This window comes from Lepus europaeus, chromosome 1 (assembly GCF_033115175.1).
Source record: "Lepus europaeus isolate LE1 chromosome 1, mLepTim1.pri, whole genome shotgun sequence".
Classification (NCBI taxonomy): domain Eukaryota; kingdom Metazoa; phylum Chordata; class Mammalia; order Lagomorpha; family Leporidae; genus Lepus; species Lepus europaeus.
Genome location: NC_084827.1, coordinates 139,922,072 through 139,946,560, shown reverse-complemented (window position 1 = coordinate 139,946,560; position 24,489 = coordinate 139,922,072). Strand labels below are relative to the sequence as shown.

The 24,489-nt window shown below is 39.9% G+C and overlaps 1 protein-coding gene across 2 annotated transcripts in view; it reads left to right on the top strand.

Moving 5' to 3' along the window:
• HECW2 (HECT, C2 and WW domain containing E3 ubiquitin protein ligase 2) overlaps positions 1 to 24,489 on the top strand; it is a 335,902-nt gene that overhangs the window by 160,093 nt on the left and 151,320 nt on the right. Inside the window, exons 1-2 of one of the 2 annotated variants that reach the window (XM_062189447.1) lie at positions 1,456 to 1,546; positions 21,442 to 21,549. In XM_062189447.1, coding sequence (XP_062045431.1) covers positions 21,543 to 21,549 — 7 coding nt within the window. In that variant the 5' untranslated portion in view covers positions 1,456 to 1,546; positions 21,442 to 21,542. Of the gene's footprint in view, positions 1 to 1,455; positions 1,547 to 21,441; positions 21,550 to 24,489 lie in introns of those variants that run through there. The other variant, XM_062189442.1, reaches the window with a different exon arrangement.

The following is a 24,489-nucleotide window of genomic DNA, read 5'->3' as shown; positions in this document are numbered from 1 at the left end:
AAAAGTGAGGTCTGAAAATAATTTCTGGATTGATAAGCACATGTTTGCATTTTCATTAAAAGCTGTGTAGTGTTTGAAAAAATTTTAGTTATTTTTTTTATTTAAGGTAAACAAATATCATGTACTTCATACATTCAGGTTTAGGAACATAGTGATACTTCCTCCCCTTCCCTCCATCTCATCCATGCTCCCACTCTTCCTCATCCTTTCTTATTCCCTCTCTTAATTTTTAAAATGATCTACTTTCAGTTTACTTTACTCATAAGATTAACCCTATACTAAATAAAGAGTTCAACAAATAGTAAGATGAAAAAACACTGTCCCTCAACAGTAGAGACAAGGGCTATTAATAATCATTGAAACTCAAAATATCGATTTCATACCTATACATTACATTTTTGGTATTCTATTTTTTACCATGGATCAGACAAAGTATATGGTACTTGTCTTTTTGGAACTGGCTTATTCCAGTTACATCATTTTGTTGCAAAAAGCAGGGCTTCACTTTTTTTTTTTCTGGCTGAGTAGTAGTCTATACTACACACACACACACACACACGCACAATTTCTTTATCCAGTCATCATTAGATAGACATCTGGGTTGATTGCATATCTTTGCTATTGTACACTGAGCTGCAATGAACATGGGGGTACAGATCACTCTTTCACATGCTGATTTCATTTCCTTTGGGTAAATTCCCAGGAATAGGATTTCTGGGTCATATGGTAGGTCTATTTTTAGCTTTCTGAGATATCTCCATACTGTCCTCCACAAACTCCACTTTGGATTAGCTATATGAGTAACCTTGAGTGAATGCTGTGTCAAGCCTATTTGAATAACCTTCAGTGAATGCTGTGTCTGATCAGTGGTGACAGTGAGCCGGAGATCCCAGATAGTGGCCATTCTATTCTGAGAAAATGAAACAGCAAACTCCCCTCTCTGTGACAGCAGTCAGCTTATGTGACACCAGCCTACTCTGTATGTGGATGTGTGTGTGTGTGTGTGTACGCAGAGCACATTCTTTGGAATTCTCCCATGGAAAAGCAAAGGAAGGAAGCTGAGGGGAGGATGGGGCGATTGCATCCTGTACCCTTCACAGGGGTGTGGCCATGACTGCCTTAGCCAAAGGGACATAATACATTATTTTTTTTTTTTTTTTTGCTTAGGATGCCTGAACAGTGATAGGACTTGATGAGAGGCGGGCTTGGCTTTCAGTGTTGCTACTAGCTGGTGGGGAGTCTCCGGGTAGAAGCCTGTGCAAACTCCACCTAGTATTTCATTTTTAGCACTTTTTTTTGGAGGGGGGGAGAAGCAGGAACATCAGTGAAGTGATCTCCAGAAACTGTCAGAATCGCATTAGGACACCAGGCCCCTGTGACTTCAGTCCTGGCCACTGCAATGAATGAAACTGCCAAGTGGGTAGGCCAAGTGCCTGATTTTTAAGGAGAATTCAACATATATCTTTTTGCTGCTTTCTAAATCTGCTTTGAAATGATGTATTCAACCATGGCCAAAGCAGAAAGAAACTCTTTGGAATTCCATGAGGTGAGCTGTCGGGAAGATCTGGGGAATGCATTCTGATTTCCTTTTCCAGCTGTTTGGGGGTTGTAGTCCTCTTTGCCTTTCACTTTTGAAACTTCTTAAATATGATCCTCTCTCAGCTTGGTTAGGGATAGTTAGCAAACTGTATGGTGTGTTTATGACGCTTAGTCCTGTGACAACTCGATATCAGGGATCGCTATTGTGGTTAAAGCATGCGAGACTTTTAGAAATAAAAATGCAATCTCCTCACTGTGAATTTCTAGGGCCCCTCTACTTTTAAATGGATTACTTTAGTGTGAAGTTAATTACAGGTTCTCCTTAGAAGAATGCTTTTGAAAATGGTGTTCGATTTAGTCTACACAGGACTTATCACAGGTTATCTGCCCCTATATAATAGTGTTTGGGGATGAATTTAAAGTTTTTCTCTCAAGGTATTAAAGCAGTTTTATTTTTAAGGTTAAATTTATATGGACAAGTATTTATGAACATTCATTTTCTAGACACTGTTGATTTCATGACAGTTTTATAGCAAAACACTAACTTGAGAATAAAAGCATGGTTTTAAGGTATTTTCTTGTGGCAACTGTGGCAAACTGACCTCATTTTCTATCGAGCTTCTGAATGTACAAGCAGAAACTGTCTTAATTTGTTGTGTAAAAGTCAGGATGAATCCAGGACAAAATTTCAGTTCTATTCTAATCCCTTACAAATTAGTTTTGTCTAGTGGGAATTTTTATTTAAGGTATAAATACGAATCAAATGGGTGATGATGTTATTTTTTCCCATTGAGTAAACCCAGCAGAATTTCCCTACCAGATTTTAGTATTCCCTAGAAATCACCTGATGTAGTTGGGGTGGGGGTGGGGGGTCCACACAGGAAGAACTGTGGTGGTGATGTTTGGGAGGGTGGTATGCTTGTAGCACTTGCTTCATGGATCTTCCATACTACACGGACCTCTGAGTGTGGGTCTGTGTTCACTGATGTTGTGTGTCAGCTAGTACAGTTTCTCTACCTGGCTAGAACACCTTCAGAATGCTTACTGAAGCTGTCTTCCAGATAGTTGCTACTTTGCTTTTGTGCTTAATGATCTTGAATATACCCTCTTGCCTATCAGTTTTACTCAGTCAGGTTTTCTTATTCTGAAGTCTAAGAGAAAAGAGGTTTTCAGATTACTTCATGCATTTTTTAAGAATTTTATATGATTAAATAAGTAAAAGATGATTGTTAAGTTCTGGTGAAAAAAAAAAAAGTAAGTGGCCACTGGCATTTAGTACCCAAGACCCAGGGCTTGCTAACATTCTTTCAGTGCACTGAATAGACAGTCACAAAAAATTATCTAGTGGGATGCCAGTGGTACTCTCACTGAGCTCAGTTTAGTGAATGTAAGTTGGTGATTTAGTAAAGATTCAGGGAGCAGTCTAATTGCTGGACAGAGCATTCGTCTTCTGTTAAGAGCAGCTTTGAGCCGGCGCCGCGGCTCACTAGACTAATCCTCCGCCTTGCGGCGCCAGGACACCGGGTTCTAGTCCCGGTCAGGGCACCGATCCTGTCCCAGTTGCCCCTCTTCCAGGCCAGCTCTCTGCTGTGGCCAGGGAGTGCATTGGAGGATGGCCCAAGTGCTTGGGCCCTGCACCCCATGGGAGACCAGGAGAAGCACCTGGCTCCTGCCTTCGGATCAGCGCAGTGCGCCGGCCACAGCGGGCCGGCCGCGGCAGCCATTGGAGAGTGAACCAAAGGCAAAGGAAGACCTTTCTCTCTGTCTCTCTCTCACTGTCCACTCTGCCTATAAAAAAAAAAAAAAAAAAAAAAAAAAAAAAAGCAGCTTTGGGGAGGGACCTACAAGGAGCATCTAGCATTTTGAAATTATTCTTTAGGCCCAAGAGCAAGGAATGTTTCAGAAATGTTTCTCCGAAGTACTTATCACTAACATTATCAGACTGAGTTTAGATGTACTCCAGCAAGTATTTGGTGCAGTTGAATATGAGTAACCCTCTTCTTCAAACAAAGTTAGATATTACAGTTCCTGATCCAGGTTGTATGAGCTCTTTAAGATCAAAGTAATAATTTACTCCTAGTAACCAAAGGATGTTTTTGTGTCATGCATTGTATTTCTTTAAAAGACTTTTTTTATTACTATTATTTCAAAGTCAAAGTTACAGAGAGGGAGACAGAGAGACAAAAGTATTCCATCCACTGGTTGGATGAACAAGTGACTATTCGGGCAGGCCGAGCCAAGCTGAAGCCAGGATCCAAAAGCTTTATTCAGATCTCCCACATGGGTGGCAGGGATCCAAGCACTTAGACCATGTTCTGCTACTTTTCTCAGGCCATTAGCAGGTAGCTGGATCACAAGTGGAGCAGCTAGGACTTGAGCTGGCATCCATATGGGATGCCAGCAGCACAGGTGGCAGCTTCACCTGCTTTGCCACAGCATCAGCCTCCAAACATTATATTTTATAATGACTGTATATTTCTCAGAATCTTTAACTTAAGGTGCATTGTAAAATTAACACTTTAAAGGACCCAGAATCTGATGTTAAATTAGAAGTAAAGGGTTGCGGGTGGGAGGGAAGTTATGGGGGGGGGGGAAGCCATTGTAATCCATAAGCTGTACACTGGAAATTTATATTCATTAAATAAAAGTTAAAAAAAAAAAGAAGTAAAAGGTATTATCTTTGAGTGTCAGCATAGTATGCATAGTTCTTTTTAAATAATTGGAGGATGGGGCCGGCACTGTGTTGTAGCAGATAAAGCTGCCACCTGCATTGCCGGCATCCCATATGTGCACTGGTTCGAGTCCTGGCTACTCCACTTCCAATCCAGCTCTCTGCGATGGCCTGGGAAAGCAGTAGAAGGTGGCCCAAGTCCTTGGGCCCCTGCACCTGCATGGGAAACCCAGAAGCAGCTCCTGATTCCTGGCTTCGGATCTGTGCAGCTCCGGCTGTTGCGGCCAATTGGGGAGTGAACCAGTGAATGGAAGACCTCTCTCTCTCCCTCTCCCTTTCTCTCTCTTTCTGCCTCTCTTTCTCTCTCTGTGTAACTCTGACTTTCAAATAAATAAATAGATCTTCAAAAAAATAAATAAATATTCGGAAGAAAAAAGTAGGATGTGTAATCTCAACTCCTTTATCACACCTGGTAAGATTTACACACAGTGTCAGACTGAGATTCTCAAGTTGAAGTTGGTATTTAATGTTCAGATCTCATTGTTTAGGGAGATGTGAGTGTCTCTACCTGGCTTAAAACTCATTGACAGAATTTTAACCTTTGGATCACCTTCCAGTCAAGACCCACGGAGTACGGAAAGACTATGTGTGACACTGTGTCGTGCTCGTAGTGGCTTAGCTTATGATTACTGTTCAGTAAAAATTTTACCTTGGAGGCCTCAACTTTGGGTATATGTTGATTAAGAAAGCAGAGCTTCAGAAACTTATATAAATATTCTTCTGTTTTAATTTTTATATGTTTATGAGAAATTAGAATAAAGCAAATTTTAAAAATATAACTAAGGAAATGAGTTAGCAGAGTGTGCTTTTGAGTATTAATATAAAAGTGGAGCTCCCTCTGCAAGAAGGAAGAAATTAAAATTGTTTTTTAAAACTCACATGTTTAATTCCTAATATTGCCAGGTTAGGTACCACGCACATGTATTCCTCACAGCTTTCTGAACTACATACTATTATCGTCATTTCATAGTTTAGGGAAATTCAGTTTTCAGACTTCCCCAAAGTAATGAATCCATTAAATCAGAAGAATGAAATTTAAACTTAGATCTGCTGTCACTGAATGGGTATAGCCTGGCAAAATTAATGTTAAGCATGGTCTGAGGGTACTTAACGATTGTAGAAAATGGGATTAAAAACATAGGTTTATTTCTGTGCAAAATGTTGTTAAAATCTATGTATTTTTTCATAATATGTATTTTCAGTGAACTTTTTTGAAGACCTTTCCTATTTCTCTCATCATGCCTGTAATGCTTCATATGTCCTTAAAACAGAAAACCTATTTGTTTTGGTAAATAGAGAGTCTGTGTGGATTAGATCCCAGTGATAACAGCAAATGTGTTGTGTTAAGGGCTTCGCTGAGTTATTAAGTGATGGAGAATTTGGAACTTTATATTTTGACTGATTGAGATTGAGTGTGGGAAAGTTAGACTTTCAGAGGTGGTTTGGCAGAAAAGGGAGGAATGAGTATGTTGGAGTTGGGAATGAGGTTGTGGGACAGTGGTTTGAAGCAGGGAGGGCTTAGAGGTGGATGAGTCGCACCTCCCAGGGTGGTTGGACTGAAGCAGCTGAGGTTGGGTCACGACCTTGTGCTCTAAGGATGGATATTTATATCTGCTGCAGCACAGGAAGGACGGCGACAGGAGGAGGTCGTGTTCAGGTTATGGCTCCAGTGCTTGGTGCTTAGTCTAGGCATGGAACATCATGAGCCGTTTTCTGTCCTAACACAGTCTGCTCCACACAACACCACCACAGTGACTGTCGTGGCACTCCCCTGCAGTACACCCTCTATGGGCTTTCCGTCATCCTCAGCTTGTGGGTGAGATTGATGGTGTGGTATAGTATTCTGGTCTCTAGAAAAAGACACTAGGTTCACTCTGCACATTAATCTTATGTGCTTGGACAAACTTGTTAACCCTCTGTTATTTTTCATCATTTTCGCATCATTAAAAATCGGATACTCATTTCTACCTTAAAGAGTTGTTGCAGGCTTTAATGAATTAACAAAGTTATACCAGTTATACATGGGAAACTCTAACGTGTGTTTATTACCATTATCATTATTGTTATCTACAAGCTGGTCCCTGTTTCTCTTCTCCTCTGCTGTCTGCCCCATTCACACTATTCCAGCCGCATCACTTTGATGCTCCTCCTTTTAGACATGGTTCACTTGTTCCTATTTCAGGTCTTGGTGTTGTTGTGTTTTGTGTTGCCCACAGTCCCCCTGTGGTTGATTTCCTTGCTCAGGTCAGGTTTCTCTGACTAACCTATGTAAAACCTTAATCTCCTTCCCGCTTCCCCCTCCTCCCTGACCCCTGGCTGTCTTTTTAAGCCATACTGCCATGACCTGACATTATATTACATGTTTATACAGCCATTTTTTAAACAATTTTATTTTATTTATTTGAGGGGCATTTACAGCCAGAGAGAGGAAGAGACAGATAGAAAGGTCTTCCATCCACTGGTTCACTTACCAAATGGCCACAATGGCCAGAGCTGGGCTGATCTGAAGCCAGGAGCCAGGAGGTTCTCATAGGTCTCCCACTCAGGTGCAGGGGCCCAAGCACTTGGGCCTTTCCCAGGCCATAAGCAGAGAGGTGGGTCAGAAGAGGATCAGTCAAGGCTCGAACCAATGTCCATGTGGGATGCTGGCACCACAGTTGGAGCCTAGCCTACCATGCCACAGCGCCGGCCCCCATTGTGGCCTTTTGGGGAGTGAACCAGCAGATGGAAGACCTTTCTCTCTCTATCTCACTCTGTTTTGTCTGTAACTCTACCTCTAAAATAAATAAATAATAATATTAAAAAGAAAGAAAGAAAGAAAATATGTCCTGAGTGCAATGTGTACTTGAGAGAAAGACTGGAAAATTTTAAGCCTCATATTTTATCAAGAGCACCTGCTTCCTTTTAACTTTTTTTTTTTTTTGGCACAAAGTTGATACAGCCTATTGCAAATAACTTACTCTATTTTCATAATGAGATTTGTTGGAAAGTTTTATAATAGGTAAATAAAATATAGGTCTCTTGATTGATAAAAGTAAGCCATTTGTCATGTTTCCATCTGAAGTATTATCAAAGAATCTGAATTCTGATAAATCCTCTATAGGAAGCTATTCAGTTTGGAAAAAAAATCTTAATTTAGAAATGCTTAATGCTTTGAGTCTTTGTCAAGAAGGAACTTTTAAAAGATGTTCCAAAGGCCTGTAACTGAAATTTTGCAATAATGTAGTTTTAGGTGAGGCACTACATTTTTTTGTACATTAAATGACAGCTCAGCAAAATGATTTAACTGTGAATGTCAATTGGAAATTCTTGTCATAAAAATTAAGAGTTTAGCCAGCACCGCAGCTCAATAGGCTAATCTTCCGCCTTGTGGTACTGGCACATTGGGTTCTAGTCCCGGTCTGGGTGCCGGATTCTGTCCCAGTTGCCCCTCTTCCAGGCCAGCTCTCTGCTGTGGCCCGGGAGTGCAGTGGAGGATGGCCCAAGTGCTTGGGCCCTGCACCCCATGGGAGACCAGGAGAAGCACCTGGCTCCTGCCTTCGGATCAGCACGGTGCGACGGCTGCAGCGGCCATTGGAGGGTGAACCAACGGCAAAGAAAGACCTTTCTCTCTGTCTCTCTCTCTCTCTCACTGTCCACTCTGCCTGTCAAAAAAAAAAATTAAGAGTTTATACTAAATCTTGTTGAATAGTGTAGTGAAGCTTACCATGGAATTTGTCTTTGTTTTTCTCTGCTCTGAACAAAATAGAGCCGTATTTATTCCTTGATGATATTTTGTCTCTTGTGTATTTTAATAAAATAATACTAACATATAGTTATCACATCATAATTAAAAGAATATATGAAAATGCCCTCTAGGTACCAGATATTTTTCTGGGCAGTTGGTAGACATCACTGAACAGAATAAACAAAAATCCTTGACCTCCTGGAGTTTATATTCTAAAGAGGCTAAACAATGTACCAGACATTTAAGTAGATTATGCAGCATGTTAGAAGTTGATAGGTTATGAAAAAGACATTAAGGGGAGTAAGGTAGTCCAGGAATGACAAGGGGCAGAATTGCTGCTTTAAAAGGGACTCTCAGGATAGGCCTCATGAGAAGGTGATGTGTGAGCAGGAAAATGGAAGAAGGATTGAGCCATATGGGTATCTGAGGGAAACTTCTGGATAAATGGGATGGCCAGAGCAAAGGCCCTGAGGAAGAATGCTGACCACACTCTGGAGGACATCAAAGATGCCAGTGTGGCAAGGGTGGGATGAGGAGAGAGGGGGAGGGGACATGGAATGATGATGTTAGAGCTGTAACTAGAAGGGGAGTGGACAGCCTGGTGTCCTGTAGCACATGGAAGCCTTCATAAAAACTTTTTATTTTTATGAAACAAATAGGGAGCCACAAAAGAAAGAAGAGACAGGTTTCAACATGTCGGCATCTCCTGTGTTTGAAATTGATTCTTTTATGGGGCATATGTGAATGGTTCCATGTTGGCTGGTACACTCTTAGCAGGTGTTTGCTGAAATGAGTCTCACGAGTCTGTCAGTGACTTACTTGCTTGTCAAAATGAGTGTTTAAGGGAATAGTTTAGGTTCAGGTATTTTATGTCGGAAGTTGAGAGGTGTGAGTGTTCAGGCCTCCCCAGGAGTGTCCCTGTGTGGCTCTCATGAAATATTTCACGTTTCCAGGTGCCCTCTGGCCGGTCCCCTTCGCCTTTTACAGACAGCCTTCTGTAGAGACAGCAGTGAACCATCTCTCTCAGGCATGGTGGTGGTGCGTGGTGCTGAATTCACCATGTGCATCCCGCTCCGTCACTCTGCTGGTTTTCCCTTCCAGAACAGTGCTGTGGTCCTTTTCAGAGGCAGATGTCCATACACCTTCTAGTATGCAAATGACACCAAGGTCAGACCTTGCAGACTTACTGGCTTGCCTCAGCCTTTTTTGCTTTTTCTGCCGTGCACTGTGCTGGTGTACTTTATTCCCACCTCTGGCATATGATTATCAGCACATCTCTCTGGCATTTGTAAGGAAATACCCACTCAAGTAGCTTCAAAGCCATGTCGCCATTGGGTGTACTCTTAGTAAGCAGTCTGGTATGCCATGATTGCATCTGTGAATGTGTCTGACATATTCCCTTCGCCATCTGGGGAGGGCCTCACTGTAAGGGATGGACGTCTAAGGGTGATTGGGTTAGAAACTAATGCTAAGTTTCCAAGATACTGAGGAAGTTCGTTGGTGAGTTTTCATAATGCTTAGTAAAATGGATGCTCTGCCTGATACATTCAGTGGTCAAGACTCACCTTCATCTGAAATGTGGTTCAGATCTCAAGCTCATTGCCGGACTTGCACATTGTGTAACCTACCTAATGCGTTTGGCAAATTTGCGCTTTGTTTACATTTAGGCAGTTGCTGTGCAGGTGTGTTCTTCGTTGAGGTCTAAAACATTCCAGTTAATGAAAATTATACCTTAGTATTCCTCACCAAATCCTATACAGGGAATTCAGTCTCTCTGGGTAGCCAGGATAAATTAGGCTTCCTTATACCCAGTGTCAGGATATAGTTTTCAGTTTGTATTCAAATGGTGATGGAAAATCAATTTAGATATTCATACCAATTTCTTGAGAAAATGTAGAGAGAAGGTGACATTGCTATAAACCAAAAGAAAATTTGTAAGCAGAGCTTTCATTTACCTGGCACAATCTGTCACATGCCATCTTTTTGACAAAATTCCTCATCTGTTTTCAACTCTGTTGGGTTCATTTGTAGGAAGGTGGGAATGTGAATACTTTTGTTTCTATTTTATCTCTAGTACTTTAAAAGGGTTTTGGAGATATTAATAGAGACACTGAAATGTTTCCTAATCCAAACTATGAATGTGTTTGATGTGTCTGGTCATGTCTCTTTTATTTCTTTTATTATCTTCAAAGCCTATTCACAGGATATTTTCTGGAAACCCAAATATATATATATATATATTTAACTTTTATTTAGTAAATATAAATTTCCAAAGTACAGTTTATGGATTACAATGGCTTTCCTCCCCTATAACTTCCCTCTCACTAACACCTCCCCATCTCCCTCTCCCTCTCCCATTCCATTCACATCAAGATTCATTTTCAATTATCTTTATATACAGAAGATCAATTCAGTATATATTAAGTAAAGATTTCATCAGTTTGCACCCACACAGAACATAAAGTGTAAAATACTCTTTCAGTACTAGCTATAGCATTACTTCACATTGGACAACACATTAAGGGTAGATCCCACATGAGGAGTAAGTACACAGTGACTCCTGTTGTTGACTTAACAATTTGAAACTCTTTTTTATGGTGTCAGTAATCTCCCTAGGCTCTAGTCATGAGTTTCCAAGGCTATGGAAGCCTCTGGAGTTCGCTGACTTCGATCTTATTTAGACAAGGTCATAGTCAAAGTGGAAGTTCTGTCCTCCCTTCAGAGAAAGGTACCTCCTTCTTTGATGGCCCTGTTCTTTCCACTGGGATCTCACTCGCAGAGATCTTTGATTTAGGTCTTCTTTTTTTTTTTTTTTTCCCAGCATGTCTTGGCTTTCCATGCCTAAAATACTCTCATGGGCTCTTCAACCAGATCCGAATGCCTTAAGGGCTGATTCTGAGGCCAGAGTGCTATTTAGGACATCTGACATTCTATGTCTTCTGTGTATCCACTTCCCATGTTGGATCATTTTCTCTCTTTTTTATTCTATCAGTTAGTATTCGCAGACACTAGTCTTGTTTGTGTGATCCCTTTGACTCCTAAACCTATCAGAGTGATCAATTGTGAACAGAAATTGATCACTTGGTCTAGTGAGATGGCATTGGTAGATGCAACCTTGATGGGATTGTATTGGAATCCCCTGGCACGTTTCTAACTCCACCATTTGGGGCAAGTCTGTTTGAGCATGTCCCAAATTGTACATCTCCTCCCTCTCTTATTCCCACTCTTATATTTAACAGGGATCCCTTTTCAGTTAAATTTAAACACCTAAGAATAATTGTGTGTTAATTACAGAGTTCAACCAATAGTACTAGAACAAAACAAAAATACTAAAAGGGATAAAGTATTAGTATTGTACACCAACAGTCAGGACAAGAGCTGATCAAGTCACTGTTTCTCATAGTGTCCATTTCACTTCAACAGGTTTCCCCTTTGGTGCTCAGTTAGTTGTCACCGATCAGCGTGAACATATGATATTTGTCCCTTTGGGACTGACTTAATTCACTCAGCGTGATGTTTTCCAGATTCCTCCATTTTGTTGCAAATGACTGGATTTCATTGTTTTTGACTGCTGTATAGTATTCTATAGAGTACATGTCCCTTAATTTCTTTATCTATATTTTAAAAATAATTTTACACCCATTTCTCTGTATGAAAAAAATTATAAGGAAGAATTTGAAAAATATTAAAATTCTTTATGTTTACATTTTTTAAATTTTGTGGTACTTAAAATAATAATTATTTTATTTTTTTAAAAAATTGCTGTTTGCAATCATATTGCAGATTAAGATAATACAACTTTTTCAAGTAAGCAAAAGATAGTGTCTCAGGACCCATGCAGCAATGATAACTTTTGCTGCTGAATTCAGCTTTAAATATGGCCAATTGTATTTCTTCTGATGACCAATCATAGAACAAAAAATATAAATCCTGAGAGATTAAAAAAGTATAGGAAATGAAGGGGGAATTTGATGAATGATGTAGACTTACAGATCTCACAAAGGATATCTCCATTAGCATCTCCCAAAGACCCTTCTGACTTAACAGATACAGGGCCAAATTAATCATGGGCTATCACAGGAAGCACTAATCATTCATTTTTCTATTCTTTAAAACAAAGTATGTTCACCTCTGTCATAGCACTCTTTGTGTTACATCTTATCTATTAGCCAATCATTTCCCACTGTGCTGTCAGCTCCTAAGGCAGGAAAGAGATATTCTCTTAGTTGGCAGTTGTTAATGGCTGCTAAGTGAATGAATGATGGAATGAATTGACAAGCTAAGAAACATGAAAGACAGCTGATATGCATGGGCCCAGCATAGCTGTGGTCGCTCAGTTTCCCTGAAAATAACCAGGAAGCAGAATTTTCCAAAGTGTAGTTCTTATGTAGTGTCTATACTAAAATCACCTCGTTGGGGTGCTTGTGAAAATTCAGGTTCTTGTATTTGGGCTCAAGCCTACGGAATCAAAATCTCTGGAAGAAAAGCACAGGAATTAGCATTTTAAAGAAGCCCTTAAGAGATTGTGAATAATGGAGTTGGACAGTCATTGTCAAGGAGGATCAATAAACTAAAAGAGAAGAGAGTCAGTGATGATTTGTGACAGTGAACGTGCAGATACTTCTAAGTCTTCTTATATATAGATTTTGTTAAGGATCCATACTTGTCTTCCTAAAATTTGTATGATTTGAATTATGGAAAAGGGCCATATTTCTTATCTAACAAAACTCTGAAAAAGTTCTCTGAGCATGCATGTGCGTGTGTGTGCATGCACACACACAGAACTGATAAAGAAAGTTGTATGCAGTGTAATCTTATATCTCCTTCATTTTCTGCATCCAGACACTTTGTTCTCCCTTAGAGAGGCAGAGTTAACAGAAATAATTCCGGTATTAATAACAGGACTAACTGGCATAGCCCTAAAGAGTAAATTTTTAAAGCTAAAAAAATCACTTTGGGAAAATATTGCTAAAGTATAGCCATTGTCAAGATTATTGAATTTCCTTAATCATGGTCCCATGATATTTACAAATAGTTATGACAATTATATTAGGATTTTAGAGCTATGTGTATATGTTCAGGTGAGTGTGTATTTTGCTTTTTTTTTTTTTTTTTTTTAGTTTAGCTGACAGGTAGATTTACAGACTGTGAGAGAGAGAGACAGAGAGACAGAGAGACAGAGAGACAGAGAAACAGAGAGAAAGGTCCTTCCTCTGTTGGTTCACTCCCCAAATGGCCACCACAGCTGTTGCTGCCACGATCCGAAGCCAGGAGCCAGGCGCTTCTTCCTGGTCTCCCATGTGGGTGCAGGGGCCCAAGCACCCAGGCCATCCTCTACTGCCCTCCTGGGCCACAGCAGAGAGCTGGACTGGAAGAGGAGCAACTGGGACTAGAACCCAGCACCCATATGGGATACTGGCTCTGCAGACAAAGGATTAACCAAGTGAACCACGGTGGTGGCCCCATTTGCTTCTTTATTTAGAGAAAATGTATGCCCAGCTAGACTTAGAACAATGAATACATGTTAAACATGAAAGGGTAAGCTTTGTATATACCCTACCAACTGAAACTAAATTTAGAGAAAGGATTTAGATATCTATATATTAAACATTTTCAGCAAAATGTTACTTAAGTGTCCAGAATAGACACCCCTAGAATATAGACTCAACTTTAGCTGAAAAAATTGACAATTTAATCCTAGTAGAAAGGGAGGTAGAATTGAGGATGGGGGAGGAATAAAGAAGATAGCAGTTAAAGAGCAAAGACAAAATCAGCAGCAGGTGCCTTGTGAAACATGAGAAGTTTTGAGATTGAGTATAAGGTCTTGAAGAAGAGGTTAAAGATTAAGGGGAGAAAAGTGGTTGGTGGAGGATGGTGTAAAGGGCTACCACTCTGCGGAGGAAGTCAAGCAGTAGGTATTGATGGAGAAAAGATGATAGGGAGACTGAGATACCAAGGGAGTCCAGGCCTGTTGTCCTCCATGATTGGAATGCTGTAAGATGCACAGGATCTGTCCTGCTCAAAGTTAGAGAGTGGAAATGGAGATAAGGATTGTGAAGTCAGTGGGATAGTTTTGGAATAATTCTTAAGAGAAATGGGGAAAGGAAGTGACTGAGTGTAAATGAAACAACGGAAAATTTGCTTTAAAGACTAATGGCACTTCTTTGATCTGTCAGAATCTTTACTCAGTTAAAAGAAGACATAAATGTATAATACCTTCTATATAATACGCGTAAGAGATGTTGAGTCCTTTCTTTAGTATACCATTTTATTCTGAGTTATTATTTTTATTTGGAGATTGGGCAGTTTTTAAAAAAACAAATCATCTCATATAAGTGTTACATGAAAGTAAAGAAGAATTCATACCATCCAATAAAAAGGTATTTTGTCCTCCGAAATCCATGAAAAATAACCCTAAGCAGAGAAATGGTATTAAAATAAAAGTATTCTTAGGCTAGACTATAATTGACTACTACCTGAAGGAAAGTGTTAATCTGCTAACGAAAAAAAAAGGTTGGGGTGAGCCTTGTGGCAGAGTGAGTTAAGCCTTTGCTTGAGATACCCACATTCCATATAGGAGAGAGTGTTGGCAATAGAGTCCCACCCGCTTCCAATCCAGCTTCCTGCTAACATACCTGGGAGGTAGCAGAGGATGGTCCAAGTATTTGAGTTTCTGCTGTTCATGGAGGAAACCCTGATGGAGTCCCTGGCTCCTGGTTCCTGGCTTAAACCTAGTCCCACCTCACCTTATGAAGACATTTGGGGAATCAACCGGCAGATTGAAGATTGATCGGTCTCTCCTCCCTTCTCTCTGTTCCTTCCAAATATATATTAAAAATCTTTAAAAAGTTTTATTCTGAAGTAGCAATTAAAATTGCTATTCATGGAACAGAGAAAAGGAATAAGTCATCCTAGACATTCTTTAGTATGGTGTACCGGAAACTGGCCCGGGCTCTGCTACCAGCAGTAGGAACAGCAGTAGTGGTTGGGGTTGTGGTGGTCATATCAAAATAATTTGAATTATTTGTGCCCTTAAACTGGTACTTTATATTTGCATTGAAGCCGTGTCTTGGTGGCACAAATGTTTGTATCAGTCAAGGATGATGAATTATCAGTTCTTCAGTTCTATAACCTATCAAAGAAAATTTTCAATTTACCATATCTAGAATATTAATCAGCATGGATATCTGCTACTTGGCAAACACTGTGGTTGGTGGGGAATAAGACAGAAACTTTCCTTTTCCATGAAGGCTGAAAGATTGTCCTATGCTGTGACCTTTAGACTTTTTTAATAAAAGATTTATTTATTCATTTGAAGGGCATACACACACACACACACACAGAGAGAGAGAGAGAGAGAGAGAGAGAGAGAGAGAGAGAGAAATGTTCTATCCTCTGGTTCACTCTCCAAATGGCTCTTACAGCCAGGGCTGGACCAGTCTGAAGCTGGGAGCCAGGAATGCTGTCCAAGTCTCCCACATGTGAGGCAGGAACTCAAGTAATTGAACCATCATCTGCTGCTCCCTGCATTGATAGGGAGCTGAGTTGGAAGCAGAGTAGCTGGGACTCAAATTGGTATTCTTATATGGAATGTGAGTGCCCCAATCAGCTGTGTCACAATGCTGACTACGGAACTTGGTTTTTCAAATTAGAGCAAGCACATCATGCTTTTGCTGTGAGCCTGCTTATCCAATTTCTGACCTATTTTTCATCCTAAATGGAATATTTATGTTCTCTATTAATTTGAGCACTCATGGTATATTTTAGACACTTGGCTTCAAAGGGCCAGCCTTTATTTCTTTAGATGCCATACATTAAACCAAATGGAGTTTTCAACATAGCCTGTGAACCAACTAGGGGAATTGAAGTCAGGAGTTAATAGTTTATATGCCAACCCACAGGAACTGGACTCATAATTATAGGTCTGTTTCTCAGTAAAGGGTCTGGGAAGGAAGCCTGCGTCACTGGTTCTGTCTTACATCCTGCATCTGAGCAAAGATATTCAGGCAATGTGATATTTCTACACTGGAGTGAATGTGACTGCCAAAGAGTGATTTTAGTGATCCTCTTGGAACAAGAGATGTCAAGTTCTGTGTCCAAGCTCCCTTCTGGGACCCTGTGAGGGGTTCATTTGAGCCTTAGGGATTCCCTCTGTCTAGGGCTCCGGACTCTGACATTTATGTTCCTTATCCATTGGTGCTGTTCTATTTTGTTTCTACTCCTCAGTGGTCAATCTCCCCAAAATTGTTCTGTCAAAAATGGCTTAACTGATTGTTTGCAGAGAAAGAGTTCAGTAATACCAACAGTGCAAATATCTTACAATGAGGCCACATTAACACAAGCAATTTTCTTACCCTTGGCCTTTGTTATAATGATCCTAGAGCTTATTCCTTAAAATCAGAGCTTGAGCTACCTCTTCTTTCTTGTGGACTAAAGAGGAAATGTTCTTCTAGAAAATTTCTCCTATGCATAGCCACTTTTCCAAAAAAAAAAAAAAAAAAGCATCTCAAATATGTGGACATCTTCATCCCTTCAGGGTCCAGCCTTCTGTGCCTTCAAAGTGACCAGTTAACTAACAACTCACTTGATTTGTAAAAATGTGAGAATCCCTCTCTCCATCCAAGCATGTTTTCTCATTAAAGCATTTTTCAAAAGGTGAAAAAACTATTCTTGTTTTCCATCCTGGAGCAGTGATGCCACCACAGGGATTCCAGGCCAAGTTGGAGTGGCAAGTCTAAATTATTGAGCAGTTTTTAGGATAGTGGGTATATCTGTCAGGAATTGTGTTCAGCCTCAGGAAATAGAAGGCAATTATCAGATAGGAATTTGGTTTTTCCTAGATAGCTAGAAGCCTGGAGGCAAGTGGCTCAGGCTCAGAAAATCACCATGATCACTGCTGTCCTTAGCATGTGGCTCTCATCCAAGAAGATGGCAGGGAAAGTGTAAAAAGATGTTGAATCTATCCTTAGTAGAAAAATAATGGTTTTCCTTAAGGTCCTGCATGGTAGACTTCCATTTATATCTCCCTGCCCAGAACTAGGCCACCTTTAACTGCAAGCAATTCTAGCAAGAATTTTTTTTTTTGAGGGCAAGAGGGAGAGAGCCAGTGAGAGAGAGAGAATGAACATGCCTATCTAATGGTGCAATCCCAAATTACCACAATGGCTGGCGTTGGATCAGGGCTGAAGCAGGGAGCTTGGAACTCAGTCCAAGTCTCTGATATGGCATGTGGGTGTCCTGACCTGTGGTATCTTAAATGCTAAGCTAACTGCTGGCTCCTGAGCTGAGTCTTTTTTTAGACACATTGTTGCCTTAACCACAATTTGGGTTTCCCTGGCAATGAAGAAGCTCAATGGTAGGTAGCATGCAGGGCCTGCCCCAGGGAGCGACATGACATCTTTCAAATTCATTTTTAAGCAATTTCTTGAGTGCCTACTAATATCAGCATCATCGTGGTACTTCTGTGGTGGAATGGAGATACTTGGTTGCATTGTTTGTCTAGGAGAGGAGGCAATGCCATGAGTGGATTATGCTGTTTCATTCTTAGAAGGAGCAGAGGCTGCCTCTTAGTCTGTTACACCAAGGAATCTTTGATTTATATACTTAAGGCAAATGATGTTAATGGACCATCCCTCCCAGGGTTCTTTGGCTTGTGAAGGAGGTGAAACCAGTGGGCCTCTGGGTAAACAATAGACTGAAATCCACGTGGCCCCTCACTTTGGTCCACTTTCATGTTCTTCCATGCTCAAAAGAAGAGAGGGTCTTCCTCTCAGGACTCTTCCTTTGGATCTTCTCCATCTTTTCTCTCTGTAGCTGTTATTGGCTCTGTCTGCTTTATCCCAACTCACGAAGTAGACCCCTCATTGCTTCTGCTAAGAAGGTCTTTGGGGACACAAGGAGGTGCATGTGACCTGAACAACCTGTCTCATCAAACATTTTGTTTGAACCTATACAACTCTCCTTTTCATGTTTTCTAGTTTCAATCTCTCCTCTATGCCTCTGTGAGCTTCAGACTAGAGCGATGGGAGCAAGTTCAGGGTTATGAATCCTTCAGCCTCCATGCGGTGGGGCAGAGCCTGGAGGAGCCAGAACATCCCTTCCTGTCATCCTACATGGTCAGTAGATCTCCCATTTACCGCAGTGTGACAGAGAAATACTACCATTTTCTATGTGCCATGAGGCTAGGGAACTTGGGAAACTATGTTTTCAGGCCTGTGCTTTGCACTCGTGTCCTTTCTTTCTTCCACACAACAGCTTAAGCACACACTCTCCCTTTCGTTTCTTCACCTAGGCCGATTACCTTCTGTCTTTTGCCTTTCATAAAAGACATCCCTAGCTGAGGCGATGACTTGTCCACTGTCTCCTGAACAATGATCCTGAAAAGCTGTGCTGAATAATTATGTTCCTAAAGATGATTTTATGAAATGCAGGAAGTTTGTATTCCTTAAGTAAAAGGTTTCTTTGGGAAAACAAACAAACAGAAGCTGTGCTGTATCTCAAGTCAGTTGCATAGCTTAATGTCCCTCTAGTTTATCCCATCTTGAGTTCTGCAATATTCTCCCAGTCTTGCTCTTCCTTTCCTTTTTTATGAAGGATTTGTAGATGGGAGCTCACCTCAACCCTGTTCTTGTAAGTCAGCTTATTGCTGGAGCTGCTGCAGCTGTAGCCTTTGCTGTTTGCCTTATGGTCTGTTGAAAACATTGAACACCCTGGCTAAGCCCAGAGGTGCTATCTTCTCTCCACCCTGCACTCCTTGTCTCACATTTAAATGCAAGTGTAGAAATTCAGCATGATAACAGGAGACCTCAAATAGCTAAAGCAATCTAATACAACAAAAACAAAGCTTGAGGCATCACAATACCAGATTTTAGGACATACTACAGGGCAGTTGTAATCAAAACAGCATGGTACTGGTACTGAAACAGATGGATAGACCAATGGAACAGAATAGAAACACCAGAAATCAATCCAAATATCTACAGTCAACTTATATTTGATCAAGGATCTAAAATCAATTCCTGCAGCAAGGACAGTCTCTTCAACAAATGGTGCTGGGAAAACTGGATCTCCACGTGCAGAAGTATGAAGCAAGACCCCTACCTTACACCTTACACAAAAATCCACTCAACATGGATTAAAGACCTAAATCTATGACCCGACTCCATCAAATTACTAGAGAATATCAGAGAAACCCTGCAAGATATAGGCACAGGCAAAGATTTCTTGGAAAAGGCCACAGAGGCACAGGCAATCAAAGCTAGAATTAACAATTGGGATTACATTAAATTGAGAAGTTTCTGTACTGTGAAAGAAAGTCAGGAAAGTGAAGAGGCAACCGACAGATGGGAAAAAAATATTTGCAAATTATGCAACCGATAAAGGTTTAATAACCAGAATCTACAAAGAGATCAAGAAATTCCATAACAACAAAACAAACAACCCACTTAAGAGATGGGCCAAGGACCTCAATAGACATTTTTCAAAAGAGGAAGTCCAAATGACCAACAGGCACATGAAAAAAATGTTCAGGATCACTAGCCATCAGGGAAATGCAAATCAAAACCACAGTGAGGTTTCACCTCACCCCAGTTAGAATGGCTTACATACAGAAATCAACTAACAACAGATGCTGGCAAGGATGTGGGGAAAAAGGGACACTAACCCACTGTTTGTGGGAATGCACACTGGTTAAGCCACTATGGAAGTCAGTTTGGAGATTCCTCAGAAACCTGAATATAACCCTACCATACAATCCAGCCATCCCACTCCTTGGAATTTACCCAAAGGAAATTAAATTGGCAAATGAAAGAGCTGTCTGCACCTCAATGTTTATTGCAGCTCAATTCACAATAGCTAAGACATGGAATCAACCTAAATGCCCATCAACAGAAGACTGGATATGTACTCTATAGAATACTGTACAGCCATAAAAAAAAATGAAATCCCATCATTTGCAATAAAATGGAAGAATCTGGAAAACATCATGCTGAGTGAAATGAGCCAGTCCCAGAGGAACATATATCATATGTTCTCCCTGATCAGTGACAACTAACCAAGCACATAAAAGGAAACCTGTTGAAGTGAAATGGACACTATGAGAAACAATGACTTGATCAGCCCTTGTCCTGACTATCGAGGAACAACTTACTATTTTATTCCTTTTAGTATTTTTTTGTTCTACTTAATACCATTGGTTGAACTCTTTAATTAACACACCATTATTCTTAGGCATTTAAATTTAACTGAAAAGTGATCTCTGTTACATATAAGAGTAGGAATAAGAGAGGGAAGAGATGTACAGTTTGGCACATGCTCACTCGGACTTACCCCTAATGGTAGAGCTAGAAACGTGCCAGGGGATTCCAATTCAATCCCATCAAGGTGGCATGCACCAATGCCATCTTACTTGTTAAAGTGATCAGTTTAAGTTCATAATTAATCAAAAGGATAGGATTAAGTGTCAAAGGGATTACATAAATAAGACCTGTGTCTGCAAATAATAATTGATAGAATTAAAAAGGAGAGAACAATCCAACATGGGAAGCGGGATACACGGCAGACTTATAGAATGGCAAATTCCCTAAACAGCACTCTGGCCTCAGAATCAGCCCTTAAGGCATTCGGATCTGACTAAAAAGCCCATGAGAGTTTTGCAGGCATGGAAAGCCAAGACACTGTGGCAAAAAAAAAAAAAATTACCTAAATGAAAGATCTCTGTGTGTGAGATCCCAGCAGAAAGAATGGGCCATCAAAAAAGGAGGTAACTTTTTCTGAAGGGAGGGGAGAACTTGCACTTTGACTATGGCCTTGTCTAAATAAGCTCAGAGTTGGTGAACTCAAGAGGCTTCCATAGCCTTGGCATCTCATGACAAGAGCCTTGGGTGATTACTGACATCATAAATAAGAGTGTCAATTGTTAAAATCAACAACGGGAGTTACTGTGCACCTGCTCCGCATGTAGGACCTCTGTCATTAATGTGTTATACTATATGAATTAACGGCATAACTAGTACTCAAACAGTACTCTATACTTTGTGTGTCTGTGTGGGTGCAGTCTGTTGAAATCTTTACTTAGTATATACTAAGTTGATCTTCTGTATATAAAGAGAATTGAAAATGAATCTTGATGAAGGATCGGATGGGAGAGGGAGTAGGAGATGGGAGGGTTGCAGGTGGGAGGGAGGTTATGGGGTTAAAAGCTGCTATAATCCAAAAGTTGTACTTTGAAAGTTTATATTTATTAAATAAAAGTTGAAAAAAATACATCAAAAAAAAAAAAAGAAATTCAGCATGATAATCTGTGGGGAGCAAGTCAATAAGCAGAGTGCTCATTAATATTTTCCTCTTTGTCTTTTTTTCTCCTTATTTTAGAACTCATATTAGTCTTTGAACTAAGAGAAGACAGGTTATAATTAGCTAAAATGTTTTTCTTTCGTTTTTCCAGATGAGAATTCTCCAGCCAACTTCTGGGATTCTAAAAACAGGGGTGTGACAGGAACACAAAAAGGGCAAATTGTATGGAGAATTGAGCCTGGGCCCTATTTCATGGAACGTAAGTAGCTGAGTGTGAAATATAAACTTACTATTGAATGTTGCATGGAATCTTTTCTGAATAGTATTTTAAAAGCTTTTGGTTCTGATTTACACATATATGCCATGAAGCCCCAAACCAGAAAATGTAACATTTTAGAAAATGCTCATTCTAGGATACTAATATATATTGGGAAAAAAAAAAGTATGTGTATATACACACACAAATTCAGATAAGTGCATACACATAAAGGTAAATAAGGTAAATATAGATAATATATATACACATTTACATACACCTTATGAATGTGTGGCATATAAATTTTTATGGTTATGTTTAACACTTTACAAATTGTATATACCTTTGTACCTATATTTGTTTTTTAAATTTTTGTTTATTTATTTATTTGAGACAAAGAGACAAGCAGACAGACTTTCCATCTGCTGATTCACTAGCCAGATACCCACAATGGCTGGAGCTAAGCCAGGCTAAAGCCAGGAGCAGGGAATTCAGTGGAAATCTCCCTGTGACTAGCAGGGACCAAATTGCTTGAGGCATCTCCTGCTGCCTCCCAGGGTGTGTGTTAGCAGGAAGCTGGACTCAAGAGCTGAGCCAAGGCTTGATCTCAGGCCATCCAATAGGGGACGTGGATATCTTAACCAAAGGGCAAATGCCCATCCAAATATTTATAATTAATATTTAATTTCAGGAAATTGAAGGAATGATTCAATACTTTGGTAATTTAAGAATGTTATTTTACTTCAAAACATGTCCTTATTACTTTTGCCAGGAGCAAAATACTTGTGCATTTGGATCTTGGTCTATTCAAAGTATTGATGAGATAGTCTGATGCATACTACTGTAGAGGTCAACTTACTAGAATAAGAAATTGACTACAAATTACTCAACTGTTACCCAGTTAAACTAATGTGATATTTATTGGTAAAGATAAATACTTAAATAGTACATAGCCCACAGAAATATTGCACACCATTTTATTTTGGGCAAAGGGGATGTTTTTATTTGCCATTAATATTGAGAACATAGTAAATACTCCATATATTTTTGTGAAATAGATAGAAAAATGAATGAATAAATTATTTCCTAGTTAGGTTAATTTGTACATTTACAGAATTGATTTTTTCTTTAATGTAGATGAGATGGACTCTAAAATTTGTCTGAGTTGTTGAGCTCTATATAAGAATTATGATTTCTTTGTGGAAGAGAGTATGTGTAGGCTAGTACTGCAAGATGGTATATAATTGTTAAGCCTTAAAATACATAGTTCAGTTTTATTAAATGAAAACCAATTGCAAGAATATCTTTACTGAAGCATATTTGAAGTCAACATTCATTACTCTGAATTCCCTTCAAAGATATCGTAATTTTTTCTACCATCCTCACTTAGCATTCCAGAGCTTTCTCTAAATCCTGTTTCTGCCCCCCAAGAAATGCCTTCTTTTTATAGTCTGAGTTTTCTGGCTATATTCTCTCTTAAAATCTGAAATGGAATGCAGGTTTTAAGGCAATGCTTGTGATTCAATAAGAAGCAGAGGTGATAGGGCCTGCACTGTAGCATAGTGGGCTAAGCCTCCACCTGTGGCGCCAGCACCCCAAATGGGGCAGATTCATTTCCCAGCTATACCTGTCCCAGCTCTCTGCTATGGCCTGGGAAAGCAGTGCAAGATGGCCCAAGTCCTAGGGCCCTTGCATCCACGTGGAAGACCCAGAGAAGTTCCTGGCTTCTGGCACATAATTGGCCCAGCCCGGGCCATTGCAGTCATTTGGGGAGTGAAACAGCAGATAGAAGACCTTTCTCTCATGTCTTCCTCTCTCTGTCTGTAACTCTACCTCTCAAATAAATAAATAAAATCTTTAAAAAAATGCAGAGGTGAGTCCTGGATTATAGGGGTGCAGATACAGGCCCAGCCAAAAGCATAGCATATTGGGAAGAGCTTGGAAGAAAAGGTGCCAACATGTAGACCAAGGCTGTTTCTGGAATGATGGGTGATTCCTTGGTCTTTTCTGCTTAACTTGTCAGCATTGGCTTAGCTGGCATTACTATCTAAGTAGTGAGGGAAATACATGACAAAAACATGCAGGGGGAATCGCAGGTTTTACGTCCAGTGAATCCCTCCTGTGATAGGAATCCAGGGTTTAAGAGGCTGGTCTAACTGAGAAATATTGCCAACTGAACTTCAGGGAGCAAAGGTGAAACCATCTTCCTGCTGGATCTCAAGTGCCAAAGGCTGCTGGTAAGGACTGAGTGCTCATGGAAGGTGCAGATTTCTATTATGGGCTTTGTGAACACCTGGGAAGAAGTCAGTGTCTCATGCTGCTATAGTTTGGAGCATCATGTGAGGCAAAAAAAAAAAAAAAAAAAAAAAAAAAAAAAAAAAAAAAAAACCCAAACCACTTAAACAGATTCTCTTCTTTGCTGTGATTGATTTTCCTTCTCCTCCAAAAGTGTTGACAGATTTGTAATAGCCTGGCTCATTAGGCTATAGTAAATAGCTCTGTCTTGACAAACATTTTCTCCATAAATCCTTCTATTATTTAATAGAAATGGACTTGACATTGAAGCTAGGAATTGGGAATTGATAAAAAAGAATTTTTTTTTTACTTTTTCTTTTTTACTTTTGTTTAGTGATTCTGCCTTAATTCTTCACACAGAAAATTGGGAGCATTATGTAGCCTGATGGTAAAGCTAGAATATTCATGAATGTATATTTTTTGACTAAGAAGAGTAGTAGAAACTAAAGTTCAGGACAATGAATAGGAATTTCAAAAATATTCTGTTTTTCGGTGAGCCTGTCTTCATTACTCAAAATGAGGCTTGCCCAAACACACATCTTCAATTCTTCAATGTTAAGAAAATGAATTGGGGGAGATAGTTACATTACTGCTTAGAAGTAAAGTCTGTGAATTTTAGATGTAAGAAAAGACAGCTATAGCAGTCGT